Source organism: Oncorhynchus mykiss, chromosome 3 (genome assembly GCF_057628025.1).
Source record: "Oncorhynchus mykiss isolate SJ-2025 chromosome 3, ASM5762802v1, whole genome shotgun sequence".
NCBI classification, from domain to species: domain Eukaryota; kingdom Metazoa; phylum Chordata; class Actinopteri; order Salmoniformes; family Salmonidae; genus Oncorhynchus; species Oncorhynchus mykiss.
The window spans coordinates 92,801,983-92,825,735 of record NC_143024.1 but is presented as its reverse complement, the minus strand read 5'-3'; the positions used below and the strand labels follow the sequence as shown (position 1 = coordinate 92,825,735).

General features: G+C 45.5%; 2 protein-coding genes across 2 annotated transcripts in view; both read right to left on the bottom strand.

The window, feature by feature from the left end:
- Window positions 1-4,251: 4,251 nt before the first annotated feature.
- Window positions 4,252-10,523, bottom strand: nup35 (nucleoporin 35). Its single transcript, XM_036975313.2, has 9 exons — window positions 10,351-10,523; window positions 9,600-9,755; window positions 9,191-9,318; window positions 7,996-8,053; window positions 7,752-7,893; window positions 6,458-6,527; window positions 6,236-6,364; window positions 5,918-6,073; window positions 4,252-5,351 (listed from the first exon to the last, which is right to left on the bottom strand). The coding sequence occupies exons 1-9, from the start codon at window positions 10,361-10,363 to the stop codon at window positions 5,274-5,276; spliced, it is 930 nt and encodes a 309-aa protein (XP_036831208.2). The 5' UTR covers window positions 10,364-10,523; the 3' UTR covers window positions 4,252-5,273.
- A 4,960-nt stretch (window positions 10,524-15,483) lies between these two features.
- Window positions 15,484-23,753, bottom strand: part of LOC110504910 (putative serpin E3) — a 9,620-nt gene continuing 1,350 nt past the window's right edge. The window contains exons 2-7 of the mRNA XM_036975311.2: window positions 22,157-22,497; window positions 19,107-19,574; window positions 17,726-17,924; window positions 17,461-17,561; window positions 17,041-17,211; window positions 15,484-16,873 (exon numbers count right to left, since the gene is read on the bottom strand). Of these exons, the coding sequence (XP_036831206.1) occupies window positions 16,821-16,873; window positions 17,041-17,211; window positions 17,461-17,561; window positions 17,726-17,924; window positions 19,107-19,574; window positions 22,157-22,421 (1,257 nt within the window). The 5' untranslated portion in view covers window positions 22,422-22,497 and the 3' untranslated portion in view covers window positions 15,484-16,820. The remainder of the gene's footprint in view (window positions 16,874-17,040; window positions 17,212-17,460; window positions 17,562-17,725; window positions 17,925-19,106; window positions 19,575-22,156; window positions 22,498-23,753) is intronic.

Here is a 23,753-nt window from a genome sequence, read left to right as displayed (position 1 = left end):
CCCATGCTTGTTCAAGGAACCATAAACAATTAATGAACATGCACCTGTGGAAACTGTCGTTAAGACACTAACAGCTTACAGACGGTAGGCAATTAAGGTCACAGTTATGAAAACATAGGACACTAAAGAAGCCTTTCTACTGACTCTGAAAAACATCAAAAGAAAGATGCCCAGGGTCCCTGCTCATCTGCGTGAACGTGCCTTAGGCATGCTGCAAGGAGGCATGAGGACTGCAGCGGTGTCCAGGGCAATAAATTGCAATGCCCGTACTGCGAGACTGTAGACAGCGCTACAGGGAGACAGGACGGACAGCTGATCGTACTCGTAGTGGCAGACCACGTGTAACAACACCTGCACAGGATCGGTACATCACACCTGCTGGACAGGTACAGGATGGCAACAACAACTGCCGAGTTACACCAGGATACCCACAATCCCTCCATCAGTACTCAGACTGTCCACAATAGGCTGAGAGAGGCTGGACTGAGGGCTTGTAGGCCTGTTGTAAGGCAGGTCCTCACCAGACATCACCAGCAACAACGTTACCTATGGGCACAAATCCACTGTCGCTGGACCAGACAGGACTGGCAAAAAGTGCTCTTCACTGAGTCGTGGTTTGGTCTTACCAGGGGTGATGTTCAGATTCGCGTTTATCGTCGAAGGAATGAGCATTACACCGAGGCCTGTACTCTGGAGCGGGATCGATTTGGAGGTGGAGGGTCCGTCATGGTCTGGGGCTGTATGTCACAGGATCATCGGACTGAGCTTGTTGTCATTGCAGGCAATCTCAACGCTGTGCGTTACAGGGAAGACATCCTCCTCCCTCATGTGGTACCCTTGCTGCAGGCTCATCCTGACATGACCCTCCAGCATGACAATGCCACCAGCCATACTGCTCTTTGTGTGTGTGATTTCCTGCAAGACAGGAATGTCAGTGTTCTGCCATGGCCAGCGAAGAGCCCGGATCTCAATCCCATTGAGCACGTCTGGGACCTGTTGTATTGGAGGGTGAGGGCTAGGGCCATTCCCCCCAGAAATGTCCAGGAAGTTGCAGGTGCCTTGGTGGAAGAGTGGGGTCACATCTCACAGCAAGAACTGGCAAATCTGGTGTAGTCCATGAGGAGAACATGCACTGCAGTACTTAATGCAGCTGGTGGCCACACCAGATACTGACTGTTACTTTTGATTTTGACCCCCCCCCCCCCCCCCTTTGTTCAGGGACACATTATTCAATTTCGGTTAGTCAGCATGTCTGTGCAACTTGTTCAGTTTATGTCTCAGTTGTTGAATCTTGTTATGTTCATACAAATATTTACATGTTAAAGTTTGCTGAAAATGAACGCAGTTGAGAGTGAGAGGACGTTTCTTTTTTTTTTTTTGCTGAGTTTACATGTTCTTGGTGTTGGTTGACCTGTCTATTTACATCCATGTGTCAGCCAACAGAACGTTCGGGTCGACAGTGCGTTCTACAGTATGCATCATAGTACATACCTTCAGGCTTCAAGTAATGTTTTACTGGACAATTGTGTGTTGAGGTGAAAGCACCTATTTCAAGGTTGTACGTCATCTAGCCTAGCATCAGCCCCAGGAGGGAAGGGCAGAATAAAAAGATGAGACAACTGATCAGGACTAATTCTCGCTACATCATCCCCCTCAAGGTACCCTGCATCCCGGAAAACATCTCACCTGGACTGGACCTGCCTCTCTGAATCAACCTCAGAGGGAGGGAGAATCAGTCTCGAGAAGTAGTGAGGGAGCGTGATGAAGGGGGGAGAGAGGGAGAGGGAGGCGAATTAGCCTCATAGGGAGGGACGCAGGTGAAAGTCTCAAGAGTGAGGAATGGAGGGAGAGAGGCAGATATGAAAGGAGGGATGGAGGGAGAACAGCAGATCAGTGTCACCTTCAACCGCATGTCAGCACCACTTGTTCAAACACATCTCAGACTGAAGCAGGGAGACTCACACAACACGCCTCTAGACTCACACAACATGCCTCTATCCTGGAGGTCGACCGATTATGATTTTTCAACGTTGATACCGATTATTGGCGGACCAAAAAGGCCGATACCGATTAAATCGGACGATTTTTGAAAAATGTATTTGTAATAATGACAATTACAATAATACTGAATGAACACTTATTTTACGGTAACTTAATATAATACATAAATAAAAATCTATTTAGCCTCAAAGAAATAATGAAACTTGTTCAATTTGGTTTAAATAATGCAAAAACAAAGTGTTGGAGAAGACGGTAAAAGTGCAATATGTGCCATGTAAGAAAGCTAACGTTTCAGTTCCTTGCTCAGAACATGAGAACATATGAAAGTTGGTGGTTCCTTTTAACGTGAGACTTCAATATTCCCAGGTAAGAGGTTTTAGGTTGTAGTATTTATAGGACTATTTCTCTCTATACCATTTGTATTTCAAATACCTTTGACAATTGGATGTTCTTATAGGCACTATAGTATTGCCAGTGTAACAGTATAGCTTCCATCCCTACCTGGGCTCGAACCATGAACACATCGACATCTGCCACCCTCGAAGCAGCGTTACCCATCGCTCCACAAAAGCCACGGCCCTTGCAGAGCAAGGGGAACTACTACTCCAAGTCTCAGAGCGAGTGACGTTTGAAACGCTATTAGCGCACACCCAGCTAACTAGCTAGCCCTTTCACATCGGTTACACCAGCCATTAGGCTGATAGGCTTGAAGTCATAAACAGCGCTGTGCTTGCGAAGAGCTGCTGGCAAAACGCATTAAAGTGCTGTTTGAATGAATGCTTACGACCCTGCTGCTGCCTACCATCGCTTCGTCAGAATGCTCTATCAAATCATAGACTTAATTATAACATAATAACACACAGAAATACGAGCCTTTGGTCATTAATATGGTCAAATCCGGAAACGATCATTTCGAAAACAAAACGTTTATTATTTCAGTGAAATACGGAACCGTTCCGTATTTTATCTAACGGGTGGCATCCATCAGTCTAAATATTATTGTTACATTGCACAACCTTCAATGTTGTGTCATAATTACGTAAAATTCTGGCAAATTATTTCGCAATGAGCCAGGCAGCCCAAACCGTTGCATATACCCTGACTCTGCGTGCAACGAACGCAAGAGAAATGACAATTTCACCTGATTAATATTGCCTGCTAACCTGGATATATTTGAGCTAAATATGCAGGTTTAAAAATATATACTTCTGTGTATTGATTTTAAGAAAGGCATTGGTGTTCATGGTTGGGTACAGTCGTCCAATGATTGTGCTTTTTTCGCAAATGCGCTTAAAAAAACATGTGCATCCCCCTGCGCTGCATCGATTATATTAAGCACAGGACACGCTAGATAAACTAGTAATATCATCAACCCTGTAGTTATAACTAGTGATTATGATTGATTGATTTTTATAAGATAAGTTTAAATGCTAGCTAGCAACTTACCTTGGCTTCTACTGCATTTGCGTAACAGGCAGGCTCCTCGTGGAGTGCAATGAGAGGCAGGTGGTTAGAGCGTTGGACTAGTTAACTGTAAGGTTGCAAGATTGGGCCCCCCGAGCTGACAATATGAAAATCTGTCATTCTGCCCCTGAACAAGGCAGTTAACCCACTGTTCCTAGGCCGTCATTGAAAATAAGAATTTGTTCTTAACTGACTTGTCTAGTTAAAAAGGAATAAATTAATAATTTTTAATAAAAAAATAAAAATGAAAAAAAAATAGGCCCAAAAATAATTTATTAAATCGGTCATTCCGATTAAATCGGTCAACCTCTACTCCAGACTCACACAACACGCCTCTAGCCTCACCTGCATAACCTTCAAATACAGACACAGGGCTTATACCCTAAACATGTGGAGGCTTTAAACCTTCAAATACAGACACAGGGCTTATACCCTAAAACATGTGGAGGCTTTAAACCTTCAAATACAGACACAGGGCTTATACCCTAAACATGTGGAGGCTTTAAACCTTCAAATACAGACACAGGGCTTATACCCTAAACATGTGGAGGCTTTAAATGTGCATATTATGGTCACGCCACAAGTGGAACCCTAAAACACACTACTTTAGAATAGGCACCAGATGGTCTCTCAAATATTAAGCACTCTTCCTTACTGCTCTGGCTGGAATACTAACTACACAATGTCAGACAGCCTAACACCGGAACGGAGTCAGAAGTCTTCATGGTAAAAGCAAACACTATATAGTTCATCGTTGACATATAAAAAAACTACCAAACACCCAACTGGTATTCACGTGACATTTATTTGACAAAAATAGTAAGCAAGTGACAAGAGACATTAAAAACAGCAGACATAGTAGAGAGCAGAGACAGCTGACAGAGGAGACCGTAGAAATACTATAAAGAGACAGCCGAAATAGTAGACAGCCGAAACAGACAAATAGTTTTAAATAGATATAAGACGAGACACTTGGTACACCGACAGTTTTGTGAGAAAATCTTTTTTTTTTTTTTACATTATTTTTTTTTTAAACACTTAAATGTTTGACAGCACACAAAACATTCATTTCGTATAAAATCACAATTCTTAACTCTGATCCGGTTATATTTATCGTTGTTTACTAACAAACCATTTAGAGGGGGAAAAAGGAAACCTGCACCGTCAAACAGAGGATACTGATGTGCAACCTTGACGTCCAACTGTCAAAGCAGCACTTGGTTAAGATACTGTAGACAGGCCGTGTGGGCATCCAAAATGGCACCCTATTCCATTCAGACCCTTACGGGTACTGGTCAACAGTAGTACACTACTACGTAGGAAATGGGGACATCTGAGAAAAAACAATCATGTCTTGATTTTACGTTGGATTCATTCGACATCAACTCATATGAAAGAGCCTTTAAAAAAAAAATGTATCCTCTAGAGGACAAGTAGCAAATAAGAAAATATGTAGTTTGTGTTCGTCAGGTCAACACCGTGACGCCTGCACAAAAAAACAAACAACAACACTTCATTCAATCAATGTCAACATACAATATCCGGTGTTCGTCTAGTCAAAATCCCGTCCACTCAAATCACCACATAATGTATAGTCGTCAGGGTTGAGGAAATCCACATTGGCTTGGTTCCCCCAAATCACTGACACACTGAATGATCCCCAAATGGTACCCTACTCCCTATGTAGTGCACTACTTTAGAACAGGGTCAATTGGGCCATTAGGGTACCATTTAGGACACACCCCCCCCCCCCCCCCACCAGTTTTTAGTAATATAAAAAGCGCTCGGGCCAATCGGAGGAGACCGTCTCACCAACCAAACATGTACTCCATCGCTTTAGAAACCAAACTGTCGTCTTTCCTTGGGGTCTGTTCGTCTGCCACCACCTGAAACCAAACGTGTGACACGGTCGGTGAATTCCACGTCGGTCCCCATGCCCGTAGAAACAGTAGAAACAGTGATCACTCAATGGCATTAGGACTGAAATGTATTGTTACATTTTAAAAAAGGCAACCAATCCGTACACTACTTTTAACTCCTATAAATAATGTAGTATGCATAGAGTGCATTGTACGCATCGAGGTTTGGGAATATTTGTATCCAGAGCCGTCGCTTTTGATGCCCTCTAGCGGACACACAGCCCCCCCTCTAGCGGACACACAGCCCCCCCTCTAGCGGACACACAGCCGCCGCCGCCCCCCCCCCCAGCGGACACACAGCCCTCTAGCGGACACATAGCCCTGTAGTCCTCCACGGTACATCTACTGTAGCCCGCTAAGGTGCGTTCGAAACACGTCAGAGTTTTAAAAAATGTTTGTTCCTTGTACATGCCGTGACAATAACGGCATTTTAATTATATGACGAAGAGTGCCTTGGTCCTCGTCTTTAAGACGGCCTTACAACTTCTGTTAGTTTGGCAAAAGTATTTAATGACGAAACCCCCCGATCCTACCTGGTAGTCACTGCTGGAGGCCTTGTAGGCTGCACTGAGGGGCCTCATAGAGGAGCGAGGTGTAGAGACATGGTGGCTGGGGGTTCCATTTCTGACTGGAGGAGTAAACACTGAGCCAGAGGAGGTAGAGCCTCGGTCTGAGCTCTCCATCACATTCTGAGAGACACACACAAATCTTAATTAATGATTAGATATGTTGTTTACATAGTGGTAAAAGACATCTATCCATTTGTAAAAAAAAATTGACTTTTTAAAAAAAATATATATTTTCACTAATGAGTGTTCCTAATTTAAAAAATGTACCCAGGAGTGACTTACCTTATCGATGCATGGTTTAACACCAATCATTATAGCCTCGCCAAAAATTTTCCCATCTTTACTTAGAGCTTTTCTTGCTTGGAGTCTAGACTGATATTGAATGTGCATCCAGTTACCAGTGTTGGACATCTAGTAGAACAAGAGAACAGAACGGTGAAACAGAACACACACACACACACACACACTTAAAATGTCCTTTTCAAAGAATGCAAATATTCTTACCACATGTTTCGTTATGTTTCCATACTGGGCGAACTGCAATAGAATATAAGACGCAGAGGCAGGAGGAAACCTGTTTAAAAATAATACAAATAATAATTTTAAAAACGAGTATTATACATACAGGAAGTTGTTCATTTTCACCTCAACAATAGATATCTATTCCAGAGGTGCAGCGTTGTCATCTACAGATCAGACACATTTCGGTGCATCTGCTTAAGGTCACCCAGGGCAGCAAGCGAATCGGAGTTTGCACGTTGGAGAGAAATTTGATTGGTCCTACAGTGAAAACTACAGCCCTCTGGGAAACCAGGTGAGCTAAAATGAACACACCCCTTATTTCAACAGTTAAAAAGGTACAGGCAAACTGCCCAAATAAAGGAAACACTCGAGTGAATGAGGGATACAAACTATATTGAAAGGAGGCATTTCCGAGTTGATTATACATGCTTGGGGTCCTGTGTAAAATGCTGGGCAGGCCATTATTTTGGCTACCATGGCTATGCTCCCATAGGGTGACAATGCCGCCATCCACAGGGCACGAGTGGTCACTGAATGATTTGATGAGCATGAAAAATGATGTAAACCATATGTCATAGCCGTCTCAGTCACCAGATCTCAACCCAATTGAACACTTTACGGGAGATAGTGGAGCGACTCCTGAGACCAGCGTTTTCCACCACCGTCAACAAAACACCAAATGATGGCATTTCTCGTGGGAAGAATGATGTCACATCCCTCCAATAGAGTTCCAGACAGTTGTAGAATCTATGCCAAGGTGGATTGAAGTTGTTCTGGCTCGTGGTGGCCCCAACGTCCCTATTAAAGCGCAATTGAAGGCAATAAACAACTTCTGATAGCCTGTTTTCTATGTGGCATTGATAATAGCCAGAAAAAATGTATTATAATCGTCCAAATTGACTACCAAGTGTAAATAGGCTCATTTTATTCAATGCTCACCAACACGGGGTACACAGCTATATGATTGTGCGCTATCCAATCCGACTGCAGAATACTAGACAGTGGGACAGACCTGCCCCATCAGTACAGCCTTATCTTAGATTCGGATTATTTTTGAGGAAGTGATACTGGCTTTGTTCCTACGGTGTCTCTTGGTGGACAAACACCAGTAACTACAACATTGAACAACAAACCCCCAAAGACTGAAATATTCATGTTTCTTAATGAGCAACAGAGGATCACATGCAGGATCGGTGCGTTGGCTCTTTTAATAAGACACCTTTTTTTTTTAGGCAGTCACCTGTAGATATTAGAGGGTACAATACCAGGAACTTACCCAAATACAGTGATCCATGTATCATCTAGATGGTCTTCAGAAGACAGTGCGTCTCCCTGAGTGAAGAAAGGGTCTACTTGGGCTGGAGACATTGTTGACTTCGCCTGCTGCCCGATGGTAGTAGGACTAAATAGACTGGACGCTGAACAGAAGACGACATTAGGACGTACCTATGAATTCCCTCTCGTAGTAAATCTAAAAGACAAGTTGGTACAAAACAAGTGTAAAGAAATAAAAATCTCACCTGTTCCTGGTGTAACTGCCATATAGCCAGACAGCGGGGTGTGCATCATTGAGAATGGCTGAGAGAAGATAACATCCAGGTGATTACATGTCCTCTTGATGCAGACACACTGCTCAAAATCAAACGCTTCTGGTGAGATGTTAATGTAGCAGGTGTAGAATCACTAGCGATTGGTTAGAACACTTCCCTGGCTAAAGCGACAGACTCCAGAGAGACTGAAGAGTGGGGGGGGGGGACGGACGGACTCCAGAGTCTGAAGAGTTGGGGGGGGGGGGGACTCCAGAGTCTGAAGAGTTGGGGGGGGGGGGGGGGGGTGACTCCAGAGGGACTGAAGAGTGGGGGGGGGTGACTCCAGAGGGACTGAAGAGTGGGGGGGGGGGGGGTGACTCCAGAGGGACTGAAGAGTCAGGGGGTGACTCCAGAGGGACTGAAGAGTCGGGGGGGGGGGGGGGGGGGGGGGGGTGACTCCAGAGTCTGAAGGGACTTTTTGATGGGATCGAAAATTAAGGGTGCTGTACTATTGGTTCACCTCTGTGTCACTTACTCAAAAACCAACACACAGCACCCGAGTGCCACCACCTTGATTTTACAACCGAGCGGCCTCAATCCCCCATGGGAAAAAAGTTAGAGAACCAATCAATGTGCCCGCTTCAAAGCCGAAAGGAAGGGTTACCAGACCAGTGGGTCCACAGCTTTCCTGCTCACTGTCCAGACCAGTGGTCCACAGCTTTCCTGCTCACTGTCCAGACCAGTGACCAGGATATTAGACCACTGTCTGTGAGTGTAAAGTGTCCAGACCAGTGACCAGGCTATTAGACCACTGTCTGTGAGTGTAAAGTGTCCAGACCAGTGACCAGGCTATTAGACCACTGTCTGTGAGTGTAAAGTGTCCAGACTAGTGACCAGGCTATTAGACCACTGCTCTGTGAGTGTAAAGTGTCCAGACTAGTGACCAGGCTATTAGACCACTGTCTGTGAGTGTAAAGTGTCCAGGCCAGTGGGTCCACAGCTTTCCTGCTCACTGTCCAGACCAGTGACCAGGCTATTAGACCACTGTCTGTGAGTGTAAAGTGTCCAGACCAGTGACCAGGCTATTAGACCCCTGCTCTGTGAGTGTAAAGTGTTGTTGTACACAAGGTCCTGGGTTCATGCCCAGGTCAGGAGAGGGATGAAACCTACTCTGTTAAACACGTACCTGTTTATGTGCACCCATAGGGGACATCCCGACAGCAGGACAGGAGAGGTCATCATAGATACTCCTGACTGGAGGGGCCCCACTCTTGTCTTTGGGTGTAGGAACCACAGGTTGAGGGGGAGAGCCACCTAACAGAGAAAGAGTTAGAGAAACAGTCAGGAATCAATTGGAAATATTGCTGAGAGGAGAGACTGTTAGGTGGCTCTACATGTTGCCATATTACAACACAGAAAGTGAAAGTAACAGATCTGATAGTTTAAAACAACTACTTTTTTGGTTACTAAGTTAGGCCTATCACGCTATGAAGGGGGGGGGGGGTTGATAATTATATATGATAGATTAGAAAGTCAGCTAGCTATTTAATTGTAGTAGTGAATGATAAATTACCCCCAAAAGTAAAACCACTCACCTGTTTGAAGTGGTGACCTCATATCCATGACTCCAAATGACCGAGGCTGTGGTGTGATAGGCGCTGGCAGATCCCCCATCAAAAACCCGGGGAGAAACTGGGCACCCGGGCCGGGCTTGGGTGATGTCGGGGAACCCAGAGTCATTGGTTCCGTGCCTAGGGACAGATGGCAGATAACGTTAGATAGAGAAGTTAATGAATAAGTAAGCTAGCTAGTTGTTAGCATACAGGTACCTAGCCATTGCTCTTTTGTTATTAGCTAACTACTTACTTAGTCTATAGCCTTGCCTTCCTCCACACGGTTAGCAAAATAGATCAGATGCTGATTTCAAAACTCTGCTTTTAGCTAATAATCAAAGTCACTAACTGGCAACCTTAGTAGCTGACTTTGCCAGTTAGCTATAAAACATTCCAACAATAACTAGCTAGCTAATGTAGCTAACTGACCAGTCACCATGTCAAACGTGTTAACTAGCTAACGTTAGTTGGTTCGCTTCACTAGCTAACTTAACTTTGGCCACCAGAGATGGCTTTTGTTTGTTGACATTCTCTGAATGTTAGGCTCAAAAGTAAACATTATACTTACTCTATAAGACACTAACGTTAGCGGTACAGAAAACCAACTAGTTGGCTAACTCATGTGACAATGCTAACGTCGTTAGCTAACTAGCTTATAACTAACGAGCTATGTTTCTGTATCTGTTTAGCTTGTTAGATTGAGAGAGAGAAAAAAAATGAATTATTTACCCACCTTGAAATTCCATCCTAAACTTAAAGACCACCGATTATACGAAACCTGGTGAACAGCTAGACACCAGAGAAGTTAACAGAGTTGAAGACCCAACTCAAGTTTTCAAACGGTCGGAAATCTGAAATCTCGCGTTAGTTCGGCAGCTGGGTTTCACGATATCTGGTTCTGTATTCAGACACATGCGGTAGATTGTTTCCTTCTTCAGGGCAGGAAAAGCAACATTGATTTATTATCTAGAAACTAGCCATTTTAGAAAGTTTAAAGCCGCTGGAAGTAGGTGTGCTGCAGTAACCCCTGACAAATTGGAGAAAAAATATATATATATTATTTTTTTCTTTATAAAAGTTGTGCATTGGGCCTTTATTAGTCCTGTATTAGCTGACCGATATTGTCCCTCTGTAGGTAGGCGAAATGTTTTAACACGTGTCAATTTGTAACTTTCAAGAGTTTGTAGTAATAACATTATTAACCAAGGGAAAATGTTTAACTTCTCTCGTTGACTTCTCAAACCCGGTGCCTGGTCTGTTTGGCAAGTGTTCCTGGAAGTCTCTCGACGTTGCCCTCTCGCACAGGAGGTTGTTGAGGGGAGAAGGCCCGAACGGAGCAAACGGAAACACTTGTAAACCATGTATATGATACCATTCCACTGGTTCCGGTGTCCTCAATTAAGGTGCCACTAACCTCCCGTGGCTGCGTTTTGAAACGCTGTGCTATTAAACTCGCCCGCTTGTAGTTCTAAAATCAAGAAATGTGTTGTTAGTTCAGTTTTCCCTATGGGGGGGGGGGGGTAAATAGGGTTTGGGGATGACGGTCTGAGATTAACACAGGTTTAGGAGATTTTATACGTTTTGGTATATGACATAATATCAGTCAGTTAACCTGACCTCTATGAATTATGAAGCCTTTAATTAGCTTTATCTGCATTTTTGTTTATATAAATGCATCAAAATTAAGAAAAAGTGATGTTAGCTGACTATTTCATAGAACAAAGTGAATAAGATCTCATTAGCCTGTGTTTACCACAGATCTTATTTTCTGCGTTTATCCAAAAACCCACCAAAATCGTCAGAAATTTTCCCCATAGGCTTTGCCTTCAAAAAGACACCTTTACTATTTCTCTCTATATGATTTACCCTACTGATTTACCACACATTTCACTACATTTATTTATATATTGTTACTGTATACGCAAAATGTATGAACTGAAACAGAGACCTTCATATGGGCTATAACCAACACTGTAGGAGATGTCAAAAAGGTTACCTACAAGTCTACATCTTAATTGTTAACGAGTAGTCTGTTTTAAGTAATGCTTCATTATGCCCCCCCCCCTCTTTACACCACTGCTACTCTCTGTTGTTATCATCTATGCATAATCACTTTAATAACTCTACCTACATGTACATACTACCTCAACTAACCAGTGCCCCCACACATTGACTCTGTACCGGTACCCTTCTGTATACAGTCTTGCTATTGTTATTTTCACTGCTGCTCTTTAATTACTTGTTACTATTATCTCTTATCTGTATTTTGTTTTTTAAACTACATTGTTGGTTAAGAGCTTGTAAGTAAAGCATTTCACTGTAAGGTCTACTACACCTGTTGTATTCAGCATTTCACTGTGAGGTCTACAGACCTGTTATATTCAGCGCATGTGACTATTACACTTTGATTTGATTTGTGATTGGATAGAACCAGGTGGAATGGCAGTTAGGCTTCCTTTAGACAGGCATCCCAAATGTTTACACTCATTTGTCTTTTGACCAATCAAATCATCTCTGAAAAAATATCTGATGTGATTGGTCAAAAGAGCAGTTAGTGGGATTTTTGTTTAAAGAATAGGACTGCCTGGGTGAACGAAGCCTCAGTCACTACCAGCTGTTAACGATGCTGAATGTGTAAACGCTATGAGGGAACAACTTAATGGATAATCAGAGAATAGATTCTTAGCGTGACTCAGTCCTATCCTATCTCATTGGTCCTTTATATCATACACTAGTGTGTAACCCTGGGAGCAGAGGTGGTGACAAGGCTGTGTGAAGTTGAGCCGTTGTTAGCACTCAGCCACCTCAAAAGATGCACACTGAGGGGGAGCTGGACAAATGCAGAGGGAGGGAATGAGAGGAGAGAAAGAGAGGAGGGAAAGAGAGAGGAGAGAAAGACAGGAGGGAAAGAGAGGAGGGAAAGAGAGAGGAGAGAAAGAGAGGAGGGAAAGAGAGAGGAGAGAAAGACAGGAGGGAAAGAGAGAGGAGAGAAAGAGGAGGGAAAGAGAGAGGAGAGAAAGACAGGAGGGAAAGAGAGAGGAGAGAAAGACAGGAGGGAAAGAGAGAAGAGAGAAAGAGAGGAGGGAAAGAGAGGAGAGAAAGACAGGAGGGAAAGAGAGAGGAGGGAAAGAGAGAGGAGAGAAAGACAGGAGGGAAAGACAGGAAGGAAAGAGAGAGGACAGAAAGAGAGAGGAGAGTGAAAGAGAGATGAGGTGTGGTGGGGGACACTGTGTGCAGGGATGAAACACCCTTCAGGTTGCCAGGTGTCTGAGCGAGTCTTCCCAGGATAGATTGAGTGTTAGAGAGATGGAGGGGAGGTAACCAACTGGGGGGTAATCCAGGACCCGAACTGATTTTCACTAGATGGAGAGGGAAGGAGAGAAGGGAGAGGGAAGGAGATAGGGGGAGAGAGAGCACAAATGGCAACCCATCTTGTTAAGATCTAATGACCTCTGTCTATACATGTTAGTAGACATGGCAACGTGCCAACGCACATAGACGGAGAGCCAACCCCATAGGGGAACACTTCACCACCCACACCTGCCCTGCCAGGCCAGTGGATTACATCAGTCAAGCTGAAGTCTAGAAGTGTGTCAAGCTGAAGCCATTTCCATGCTGTGGACACTTACAGTGATTCCAATGAGGATCTGAGTAAATATGTATCTTCTCTGGCATCCAAGTTCTTCTGTTTTAATATTTGTGTTTTCTAATGAATATATTGGTTTAAGTCTAAATCCGTCCCGCAGGGTTGTCTCTGGCTGCTACTTCATATTCAGTCAGATCAGCAGGGGGGGGTGGTTGAATAGGATATCATTAGTACCGTTCTGAAGGAAAACTCCAGGTTGTCATGGATACCCTCACTCGTCCATCTGGGTTTGCAGCTCTGTTTTCTTTACTCTGTTTATAGACTCCCAATTTATCACTGAGCAACAACAACAACAACAAAATCACTGTCTGGCCTCAATGAAGAGTTAGACAGGAATATATCTGTTGATGGGAACAGTCACCAGTGGGGAAAGAGCTGTAAACGTCACCAAGTATCCATGTTGTCCATGGTGTAGGTGTAACAGTATAACTTTAGACCGTCCGCTCGCCCATACCCGGGGCGCGAACCAGGGACCCTCTGCACACATCAACAACAGTCACCAGTGGGGAAAGAGCTGTAAACGTCACCAAGTATCCATGTTGTCCATGGTGTAGGTGTAACAGTATGACTTTAGACCGTCCGCTCGCCCATACCCGGGGCGCGAACCAGGGACCCTCTGCACACATCAACAACAGTCACCCCTCGAAGCATCGTTACCCATCGCTCCACAAAAGCCGCGGCCCTTTGCAGAGCAAAGGGGGGAACAACTACTTCAAGGTCTCAGAGCAAGTGACTTCACCGATTGAAACGCTATTTAGCGCGCACCGCTAACTAAGCTAGCCGTTTTCACATCCGTTACATAGGCTTATGCAGTGTGTTAGCAGAGGCTGCAGTTTGCCATTCCTATATAAATGGACAAAGGTTCCCTAGATTTGCCAACTCAGTGTTATGTGTTTTTGTGAAGTAGAGAGAGGACATAGTGAGTGATTTATATAATGTAGGGCTGGGCGATATGACCAAAATATCATATCACAATATTTTTCACATTTGACAGTATTTTTTTATATATATTTTTTTGTAATCATACAAGTTGTAAATATGCTTTGAGTAGTTCATCACCCTAGGATGGTTAAAACATAAGAGATTTCAATGGGGTCATTCTCCATTTGGATTGCTTTATACTGATCTATCCAACAAATTTTTTTTTCATGATTTCCACACTGTGCCACGCAGGGCTGCATAATATGGGCAAAGAATTCGAAGGGCATAATTCATTGTTGAACTGTTGGAATCATTACCTTTTTAAGATGGTGAGGAAAGCACTTTTTAGAACTACCAGGCATCCTTTTCTGACGGGATGAGGTCAATATCCTTCCAGGATACCCGGGCCAGGTCTATTAGAAAGGCCTGCTCGCTGAAGTGTTTTAGGGAGCGTTTGACAGTGATGAGGGGTGGTCGTTTGACCGCGGACCCATTACGGAGGCAGGCAATGAGGCAGTGATCGCTGCGACCCTGGTTGAAGACAGCAGAGGTGTATTTAGAAGGCAGGTTGGTAAGGATGATATCTATGAGGGTGCATGTGTTTACGGATTTAGGGTTGTACCGGGTAGGTTCCATGATAACTTGGGTGAGATTGAGGACATCTAGCTTAGATTGTAGGATGTCCCGAAACCCTTCTTTGTATTACTGTCTGTCTGCTTGTTTTGAGTACTCAACTAACTTCAATTTATACCTCTGTCACTTTACATGACTCCTGAACTCCACTACGTGATTACGACGAAAAACCCCTCTGCTCTGTTTAGTTCAACTAGACTCTCTATCCTGTGTGTCTGTCTACTATTTCTGTATCAGTCCCTGTGCCCAATAACACGAAGGTAACCTGCCTAAATGACTAACGAACCCGTAGCACTCACGTCGGTAACCGTTAAGTGCTTTGAAAGGTTGTTTTCTTTTCTCATTTGAAATGTCTTCTTTCCTTTTTTCTCTCTCTGTCTCTTTGAGGTATTTTTGCAATGTGGGGACCACCACATTTTATTCAAACCATGACACCATGCATCAGACAGGAAGTGACACCACGCATCAGACAGGAAGTGGCACCATGCATCAGACAGGAAGTGGCACCATGCATCAGACAGGAAGTGGCACCATGCATCAGACAGGAAGTGGCACCATGCATCAGACAGGAAGTGGCACCATGCATCAGACAGGAAGTGACACCATGCATCAGACAGGAAGTGGAAGGCCTATAATACAGCTGCATGAAAAAAATGGACCTAAACATTTTTGGTGCAAAACACAAAGTATTAACATTTTATTTACAATGTACAAAAATATTGTTCCTCTTCCTGAAGTGTCTTGACCCTCTTGTTGGTCACCAATAAATACGGGTAGTTTTGTTTATTAGGATCCCCATTAGCTACTGCACACGCAGCAGCTACTCTTCCCGGGGTCCACATAAAATGTACAAATACATGACAAAGTACAGAACAGTTATAGAACAGAACAACAGAAGATGTTACATTGAACAGTTTTATATAGCAAAGACACCAAGAGACAACACAAATACTATTTACACACTATTCATATATACATATTCATATTGTTATATACAGTCAAAGTAGATCTTTAGAATGTTTGAGGTTGAATATGAGGTAAGGTATGGTGGAGGGGGTCCCAGGGTGGTTGAGGAGGTAAGGGGGTCCTAGGGTGGTAGAGGTCCTAGGGTGGTGGAGGAGGTCCTAGGGTGGTGGAGGAGGTCCTAGGGTGGAGGAGGTCCTAGGGTGGTGGAGGAGGTCCTAGGGTGGTGGAGGAGGTCCTAGGGTGGTGGGGGAGGTCCTAGGGTGGAGGAGGTCCTAGGGTGGTGGAGGGGGTCCTAGGGTGGTGGAGGAGGTCCTAGGGTGGTGGAGGGGGTCCTAGGGTGGTGGAGGGGGTCCTAGGGTGGTGGAGGTCCTAGGGTGGTGGTGTAGGTCCTAGGGTGGTGGAGGAGGTCCTAGGGTGAAGAGGAGGTCCTAGGGTGGTGTAGGAGGTCCTAGGGTGGTGGAGGTGGTCCTAGGGTGGTGGAGGGGGTTCTAGGGTGGTGGTGGAGGTCCTAGGGTGGTGGAGGAGGTCCTAGGGTGGTGGAGGAGGTCCTAGGGTGGTGGAGGAGGTCCTAGGGTGGTGGTCGAGGTCCTAGGGTGGTGGTGGAGGTCCTAGGGTGGTGGAGGAGGTCCTAGGGTGGTGGAGGAGGTCCTAGGGTGGTGGAGGAGGTCCTAGGGTGGTGGAGGGGGTCCTAGGGTGGTGGAGGGGGTCCTAGGGTGGTGGAGGAGGTCCTAGGGTGGTGGAGGGGGTCCTAGGGTGGTGGTGGAGGTCCTAGGGTGGTGGTGGAGGTCCTAGGGTGGTGGAGGGGGTCCTAGGGTGGTGGAGGGGGCCCTAGGGTGGTGGAGGAGGTCCTAGGGTGGTGGAGGTCCTAGGGTGGTGGAAGGGGTCCTAGGGTGGTGGAGGTCCTAGGGTGGTGGAGGGGGTAAGGGGGTGGTGGAGGGGGTCCTAGGGTGGTGGAGGTCCTAGGGTGGTGGAGGAGGTCCTGGGGTGGTGGAGGGGGTCCTAGGGTGGTGGAGGTCCTAGGGTGGTGGAGGAGGTCCTTAGGGTGCCTGTTCAGCTGGATTCCCCACACGCCCCATAAATAGAACAGATCCTGGAGAGAAAGAGAGAGAAAGAGATGATAAATAGACGACCAAACTAACAAGGTGATTTTGTAACGGCAATAAAACGCCCAAATAGTGCTCTCTTTTTCCTGTGACGTCAGTGGTCACACAGATCATGTCAGCTATCTGTCCATTTTTTCTATGGTAGGCCTCCTACCTGTGCTGACTTGTCGCAGGAGGAAGAAGAAAGGTCTGTCTGCTTTGAAGACGGGAGCTCGGGATCGTTTGAGTAGCACCATAGCGGTTACTGCCGCTGCCTTGGTCCCGTCCTCTGTTACCTCTATCCTGGCCTCATGAAAGGCATCTGACACATACAGGCCTTCCTCTGCTGTGGAGAGATAACAAACACAATGCTGTAAGTACTGGACAGTCATCTGTCCTGAGGATGACATGGCTCTCTAGCCTGGGTGCCAGTCTGTTAGCTGCTCAACAGCCAGTTCCTTAGGGAATTATCATGCAAAAAAAACAAACATTGGCTTGACAATGGAGTAGGCAAATGCACAAACTGATCTTAGGACCAGCCAAATGGATCTCATATAAAAACCCAGAATAAGGTAGTTGAATGATTGTACTGTACCTGAGATGCCGGTGAAGTCCGCTGCCATTGGGTTGAAGGCGTCTCTGACCCCCATTGACGGCAGAACCAACCTCAGGTTGAACATACTCTGCATTTTAAACCTGTAAGTAAAAGCCAGTCTGTTACTCTACCATTCACCTGTTTTGCCATGCTACAGTAGATCAGACACCATGAAGATTAGGACACTTTGTGCTAGGAAATATATGTAGCGACTACCCTGGTATAACTAAAGTTCAGATAAGTACATATTGAGATCAACGTGTACCTGGGGAGGAAGACATCCATCTTGGTTCTGCGGAGGCCAGTGTCCCAAGTGGCCACAGCGCGGGGTGTTATCTGGGATTCCAGCGAGGACAGAGGTGTCTTCCTGTCACTGGGCAGAGCCACCAGCAGACTGAGGGAGCGGCCCAGGTATGGCAGTTCCAGGACTGTGTAACGCTGGTCTGACAAGGTGCGGAACTGCCCTGCACATAGAGGGAAACCAAGGGAGGGACCGTTTTAAATAAAATCATTTATTTTATAAAGCCCTTTTTACAGTTAGTTTTTTTTACAGATACCCAGCCTAAAAACACCAGAGAGAAAGTAATGCACAGGCAGAAGCACTAAACATTAACACTTTACAATGTCTACTATACTATGAATCAAAACTCGTATTGTGTTGTTTTGTGCTTGATGATTTGATTTGACTGTATGTAAGTGATGAACTGACAAGTATCTAAGTGATGAACTGACAAGTATCTAAGTGAATGAACCAACAAGTATCTAAGTGATGAACTGACAAGTAAGTGTTGAACCGATAAGTATGTAAGTGTTGAACTGACAAGTATCTAAGTGATGAACTGACAAGTATCTAAGTGACGAACTGGCAAGTATCTAAGTGATGAACCAACAAGCATCTAAGTGATGAACTGGCAAGTATCTAAGTGAATGAACCAACAAGTATCTAAGTGATGAACTGACAAGTAAGTGTTGAACCGATAAGTATGTAAGTGTTGAACTGATAAGTATGTAAGTGTTGAACTGATAAGTATGTAAGTGTTGAACCGATAAGTATGTAGGTAATGAATCGATAAGTATGTAGGTAATGAATCGATAAGTATGTAGGTAATGAATCGATAAGTATGTAAGTGTTGAACTGATAAGTATGTAAGTGTTGAACTGATAAGTATGTAAGTGTTGAACCGATAAGTATGTAGGTAATGAATCGATAAGTATGTAGGTAATGAATCGATAAGTATGTAGGTAATGAATCGATAAGTATGTAGGTAATGAATCGATAAGTATGTAGGTAATGAATCGATAAGTATGTAGGTAATGAATCGATAAGTATGTAGGTAATGAATCGATAAGTATGTAAGTGTTGAACTGATAAGTATGTAAGTGTTGAACTGATAAGTATGTAAGTGTTGAACCGATAAGTATGTAGGTAATGAACCGATAAGTATGTAGGTAATGAATCGATAAGTATGTAAGGGATGAACTGACAAGTTCAACTACAGCAACAAAAACAAAAAGTCCAGACAGAAAACTATTGCTGTACTGTACTCACTAGGGACTGTGGGTGAAAATTAACATTGGTGCATATTTCACTGTCTGAACTGTGCTTTTAATAGCGCATGGTCCCTTTAAAATAAACTACTACTTACCAAAGTTGACCTCTGTGGCCTGGTGCATCATGGGCACCTTGATGGTGCTGCCGTCCGACAGGGTGAAGGGAAGGTTCTGGGTATCAGTGAAGAGGAACTGTTTCTGCCACACTCCCCGGAAGTTTACAGTGTTGACCAGGGCCATCTGCAGCCGCTTACCCCACAACGAGGTCTCTCCCTGGGCCTCGCCAGACCCAAACAGCTCCCCGCTGCCACCGGACTGGAGCGGCTCACCGGTGCCGTGGTTGCGTCCCCACTGTTGCAGCTGGCTGCGGGTTTGGTTGTGCTGACTGAAGTTGGCTCGGACCAGACTGCTGTTGCTCAGGGCTGCTGCATGCTGGGTAAAAACAGGAAGGAGCTGGACGCCGGTCTGGATGAATAGGGCGCAGGCCTGCTGGAGCCGCACCCCTTGACTGGAGTTACCCACGTCCCTCTGCGACCGCAACAGGAAGTCCTGCACCTGCATGTCTGGAGAGACAGGAAGTGGAATCAGTGGCTAGGCCAAGTGGAAAGGCTCCCGCTAGAATCAATGAGTGAAAAAGAGACGAGGTGTCAGCCAGCCCATTTAATCCAGGTCTGCATTGGTAAGTTCATTTCGGCCTACTTGAGGCACCAGATCCATACCACATGTATAACACCCTTGATTTTCTTCACTCTGACACCTTGCCACCTGCACCTTTTTTATATTGTTCAATCAAGTATGCTAAATAAATCAAGAGAACATGTTATTATGTCCCTGCCTGGAGTAAGTCCTTCCCATGACTTGTGAACTCTACTTGTTTAGTGTCTGCTGTCACTATTGCAGTGTAACACGGTGGCCTTTTGACCCCAGAGTCTCAGTATTACCCTCTGAATAATCAGATTATAGAGCAGGGGCAGATATTACAGCTCCAGACACCACTCTACTCTACCTTGCCTGGGCCAACCCGGCCCACAGGGCCCCGTAGCACCGGTTTAAAGGAATGGTATGCACACACCCAGAAACACTTGAACTAACAATATTAGAGAGCAAAATAAACCCCACACTTAGATGTTACTTAAAGTGCTCTGTCTTTGTACCAGCACAGCGTGTTATACCAACAATCAACAGCTGTGGCACCCATCCCCACTGACTGGTCCCGGAGAGTAATAGGGGTATGCAAACAAATGCAGAGTTTCGTTCCACCCCAGCACTAAAACTGCTTTAGAATCGACTTCTCATCAAGACCATGATTCGTTGAACAAGGTGTGTTGGTAATGGGCTTTGAACACAAGCCTACACACCCAGTAACCTGAGCACCCAGTAGTCTGACCACGCAGTAATCTGACCACCCAGTACCCTGACCACCCAGTAATCTGACCACCCAGTACCCTGACCACCCAGTAGTCTGACCACCCAGTACCCTGACCACCCAGTAATCTGACCACCCAGTACCCTGACCACCCAGTAGTCTGACCACCCAGTACCCTGACCACCCAGTAGTCTGACCACACAGTAGTCTGACCACCCAGTAACCTGACCACCCAGTACCCTGACCACCCAGTACCCTGACCACCCAGTAATCTGACCACCCAGTACCCTGACCACCCAGTAGTCTGACCACCCAGTACCCTGACCACCCAGTAGTCTGACCACACAGTAGTCTGACCACCCAGTAACCTGACCACCCAGTACCCTGACCACCCAGTACCCTGACCACCCAGTAGTCTGACCACCCAGTACCCTGACCGCCCAGTACCCTGACCACCCAGTAATCTGACCACCCAGTACCCTGACCACCCAGTAATCTGACCACCCAGTAGTCTGACCACCCAGTAACCTGACCACCCAGTACCCTGACCACCCAGTACCCTGACCACCCAGTAGTCTGACCACCCAGTAACCTGACCACCCAGTACCCTGATCACCCAGTAATCTGACCACCCAGTACCCTGACCACCCAGTAATCTGACCACCCAGTACCCTGACCACCCAGTAATCTGACCACCCAGTAGTCTGACCACCCAGTAACCTGACCACCCAGTACCCTGACCACCCAGTACCCTGACCACCCAGTAGTCTGACCACCCAGTAACCTGACCACCCAGTACCCTGATCACCCAGTAATCTGACCACCCAGTACCCTGACCACCCAGTAATCTGACCACCCAGTACCCTGACCACCCAGTAGTCTGACCACCCAGTACCCTGACCACCCAGTAGTCTGACCACACAGTAGTCTGACCACCCAGTAACCTGACCACCCAGTAGTCTGACCACCCAGTAACCTGACCACCCAGTACCCTGACCACCCAGTACCCTGACCACCCAGCACCCTGACCGCCCAGTACCCTGACCACCCAGTACCCTGACCGCCCAGTAACCTGACCACCCAGTAGTCTGACCACCCAGTAATCTGACCACCCAGTATCCTGACCATCCAGTACCCTGACCACCCAGTACCCTGACCACCCAGTAGTCTGACCACCCAGTACCCTGACCGCCCAGTAATCTGACCACCCAGTACCCTGACCACCCAGTAGTCTGACCACCCAGTGGTCTGACCACCCAGTACCCTGACCACCCAGTACCCTGACCACCCAGTAGTCTGACCACCTTGTAGTCTGACCACACAGTAGTCTGACCACCCAGTAACCTGACCACCCAGTACCCTGACCACCCAGTAATCTGACCACCCAGTACCCTGACCACCCAGTAATCTGACCACCCAGTACCCTGACCACCCAGTAGTCTGACCACACAGTAGTCTGACCACCCAGTAACCTGACCACCCAGTACCCTGACCACCCAGTAGCCTGACCACCCAGTAACCTACTGCACTCCTCTGGATATGGGGCTCTGCTTGGTGGTGGGTTTGGTGGTGGGTTCTGGGGAGGTCCCACTCCTTTTATAATAGGTTCTATTTGATTGAAAATATAGTACATTGTGAAAGATGGGGAACATGGGGAGGGTGAGCCAAAGGGCAGTGGGTCGGATTGGAATCCATGCCAACTCTGGCATACATGTGTTCCAAGGGGTCAGAGGTTGTAAATGCTGGATCACACAGGCTACTCGTGGCGGAGGGTCTTACCGTTGACGTCATATCCCAGCGCCGCCTCCAGTTGTGCCAGCGTGTTGCCGCGGGCGCCCAGCTGCAGAAGTCCCAAGGACAGCGAGACGCTCAGCGGCGACACGATCAGGTTGGAGTTATTCTCCGTCTCTTTGAGCGTTTGGTAGAGTCTGACGGCGAACTCTGTGTGCAGCTCTCCCATGGAGTCCTGAAAGCTGGCGTCACACTGACCCCTCCCCACCAACCAGAAGCAGACAAATAGTGAGGTCATCGACAGGCGACGCATGGCCTTGGAGGTGCAGGGTCAAAGGTAAAATAGAGCTGATGATGTCAGAGTGGGCGGGTCCGCAGTGAAGAGGTCACTGCAAAGAAGGGTGTTCAATTGTATTAATTTTATTTCCAGTTTAAAAAGTAAGTACCCTGACCACCCAGTAGCGTTAGGACAGGGACGGCATAATAAATCCAATGACTTATTTCCATTGTTGTCCCTGATGATATCAAGTGTTGCCTAAAATACATTTCATAAATCGGTCTTGATGGAATCGTGGAAGAACTTTTCATTGTAAAACCAACACTTCCAATGGTTGAAACATTTGTTAAATTACTGGCTCTCTCTCTTATCCTAAGCTCCGCCACGTGCCTGCTCTTTCCATAGAAGGCCACGTACCGTTGAGGGGCGCTGTCATCCCTATTCAATTCAATCAATTAAAGAGAAATGTTGACCTGCTGAAAATGGAGACCTCATGAACCAATAATTCATTAATCCTATTTTGTGTCCAGGAAATTGCACCACATTCAGAGTAAATGTTATTATACAGTATTTGATATATATATATATATATATATATATATCAAATACTACAACTATTGTAGTATTTGGTCAGGCTATATATATATATATATATATATATATATATATACTTCTTAAATATATGTCTACATACATACACACACACTACATGACCAATAGTATGTGGACATCTGCTCGTCAAACATCTCATTCCAAAATCATGGGCGTTAATATGGAGTTGGTCCCCCTAGGAGCCGTTGTTGCTCCTAGACGTTTCCACTTCACAATTACAGAATTTACAGTTGACCGGGACAGCTCTAGCAGGACAGAAATTCGCCGAACTGACTTTTCGGAGAGGTGGCATCCTATCAAGGTGCCACGTTGAACGTCACTGAGCTCTTTAGTAAGATCATTATACTGCCAATGTTTAGCTATGGAGATTGCATGGCTGTGTGCTCGATTTTATACACAGTAGTAGTAGTAGTTTATAGTAGTTGTAGTAGTAGTTTATACTTGTTGTAGTAGTAGTTTATATTAGTTGTAGTAGTAGTTTATATTAGTTGTAGTAGTCGTTTTTATTAGTTGTAGTAGTAGTTTATAGTAGTTGTAGTAGTAGTTTATACTTGTTGTAGTAGTAGTTTTTATTAGCTGTAGTTTATACTTGTTGTAGTAGTAGTTTATATTAGTTGTAGTAGTAGTTTTTATTAGTTGTAGTAGTACTTTATATTAGTTGTAGTAGTAGTTTATATTAGTTGTAGTAGTAGTTTATATTAGTTGTAGTAGTAGTTTATATTAGTTGTAGTAGTAGTTTATATTAGTTGTAGTAGT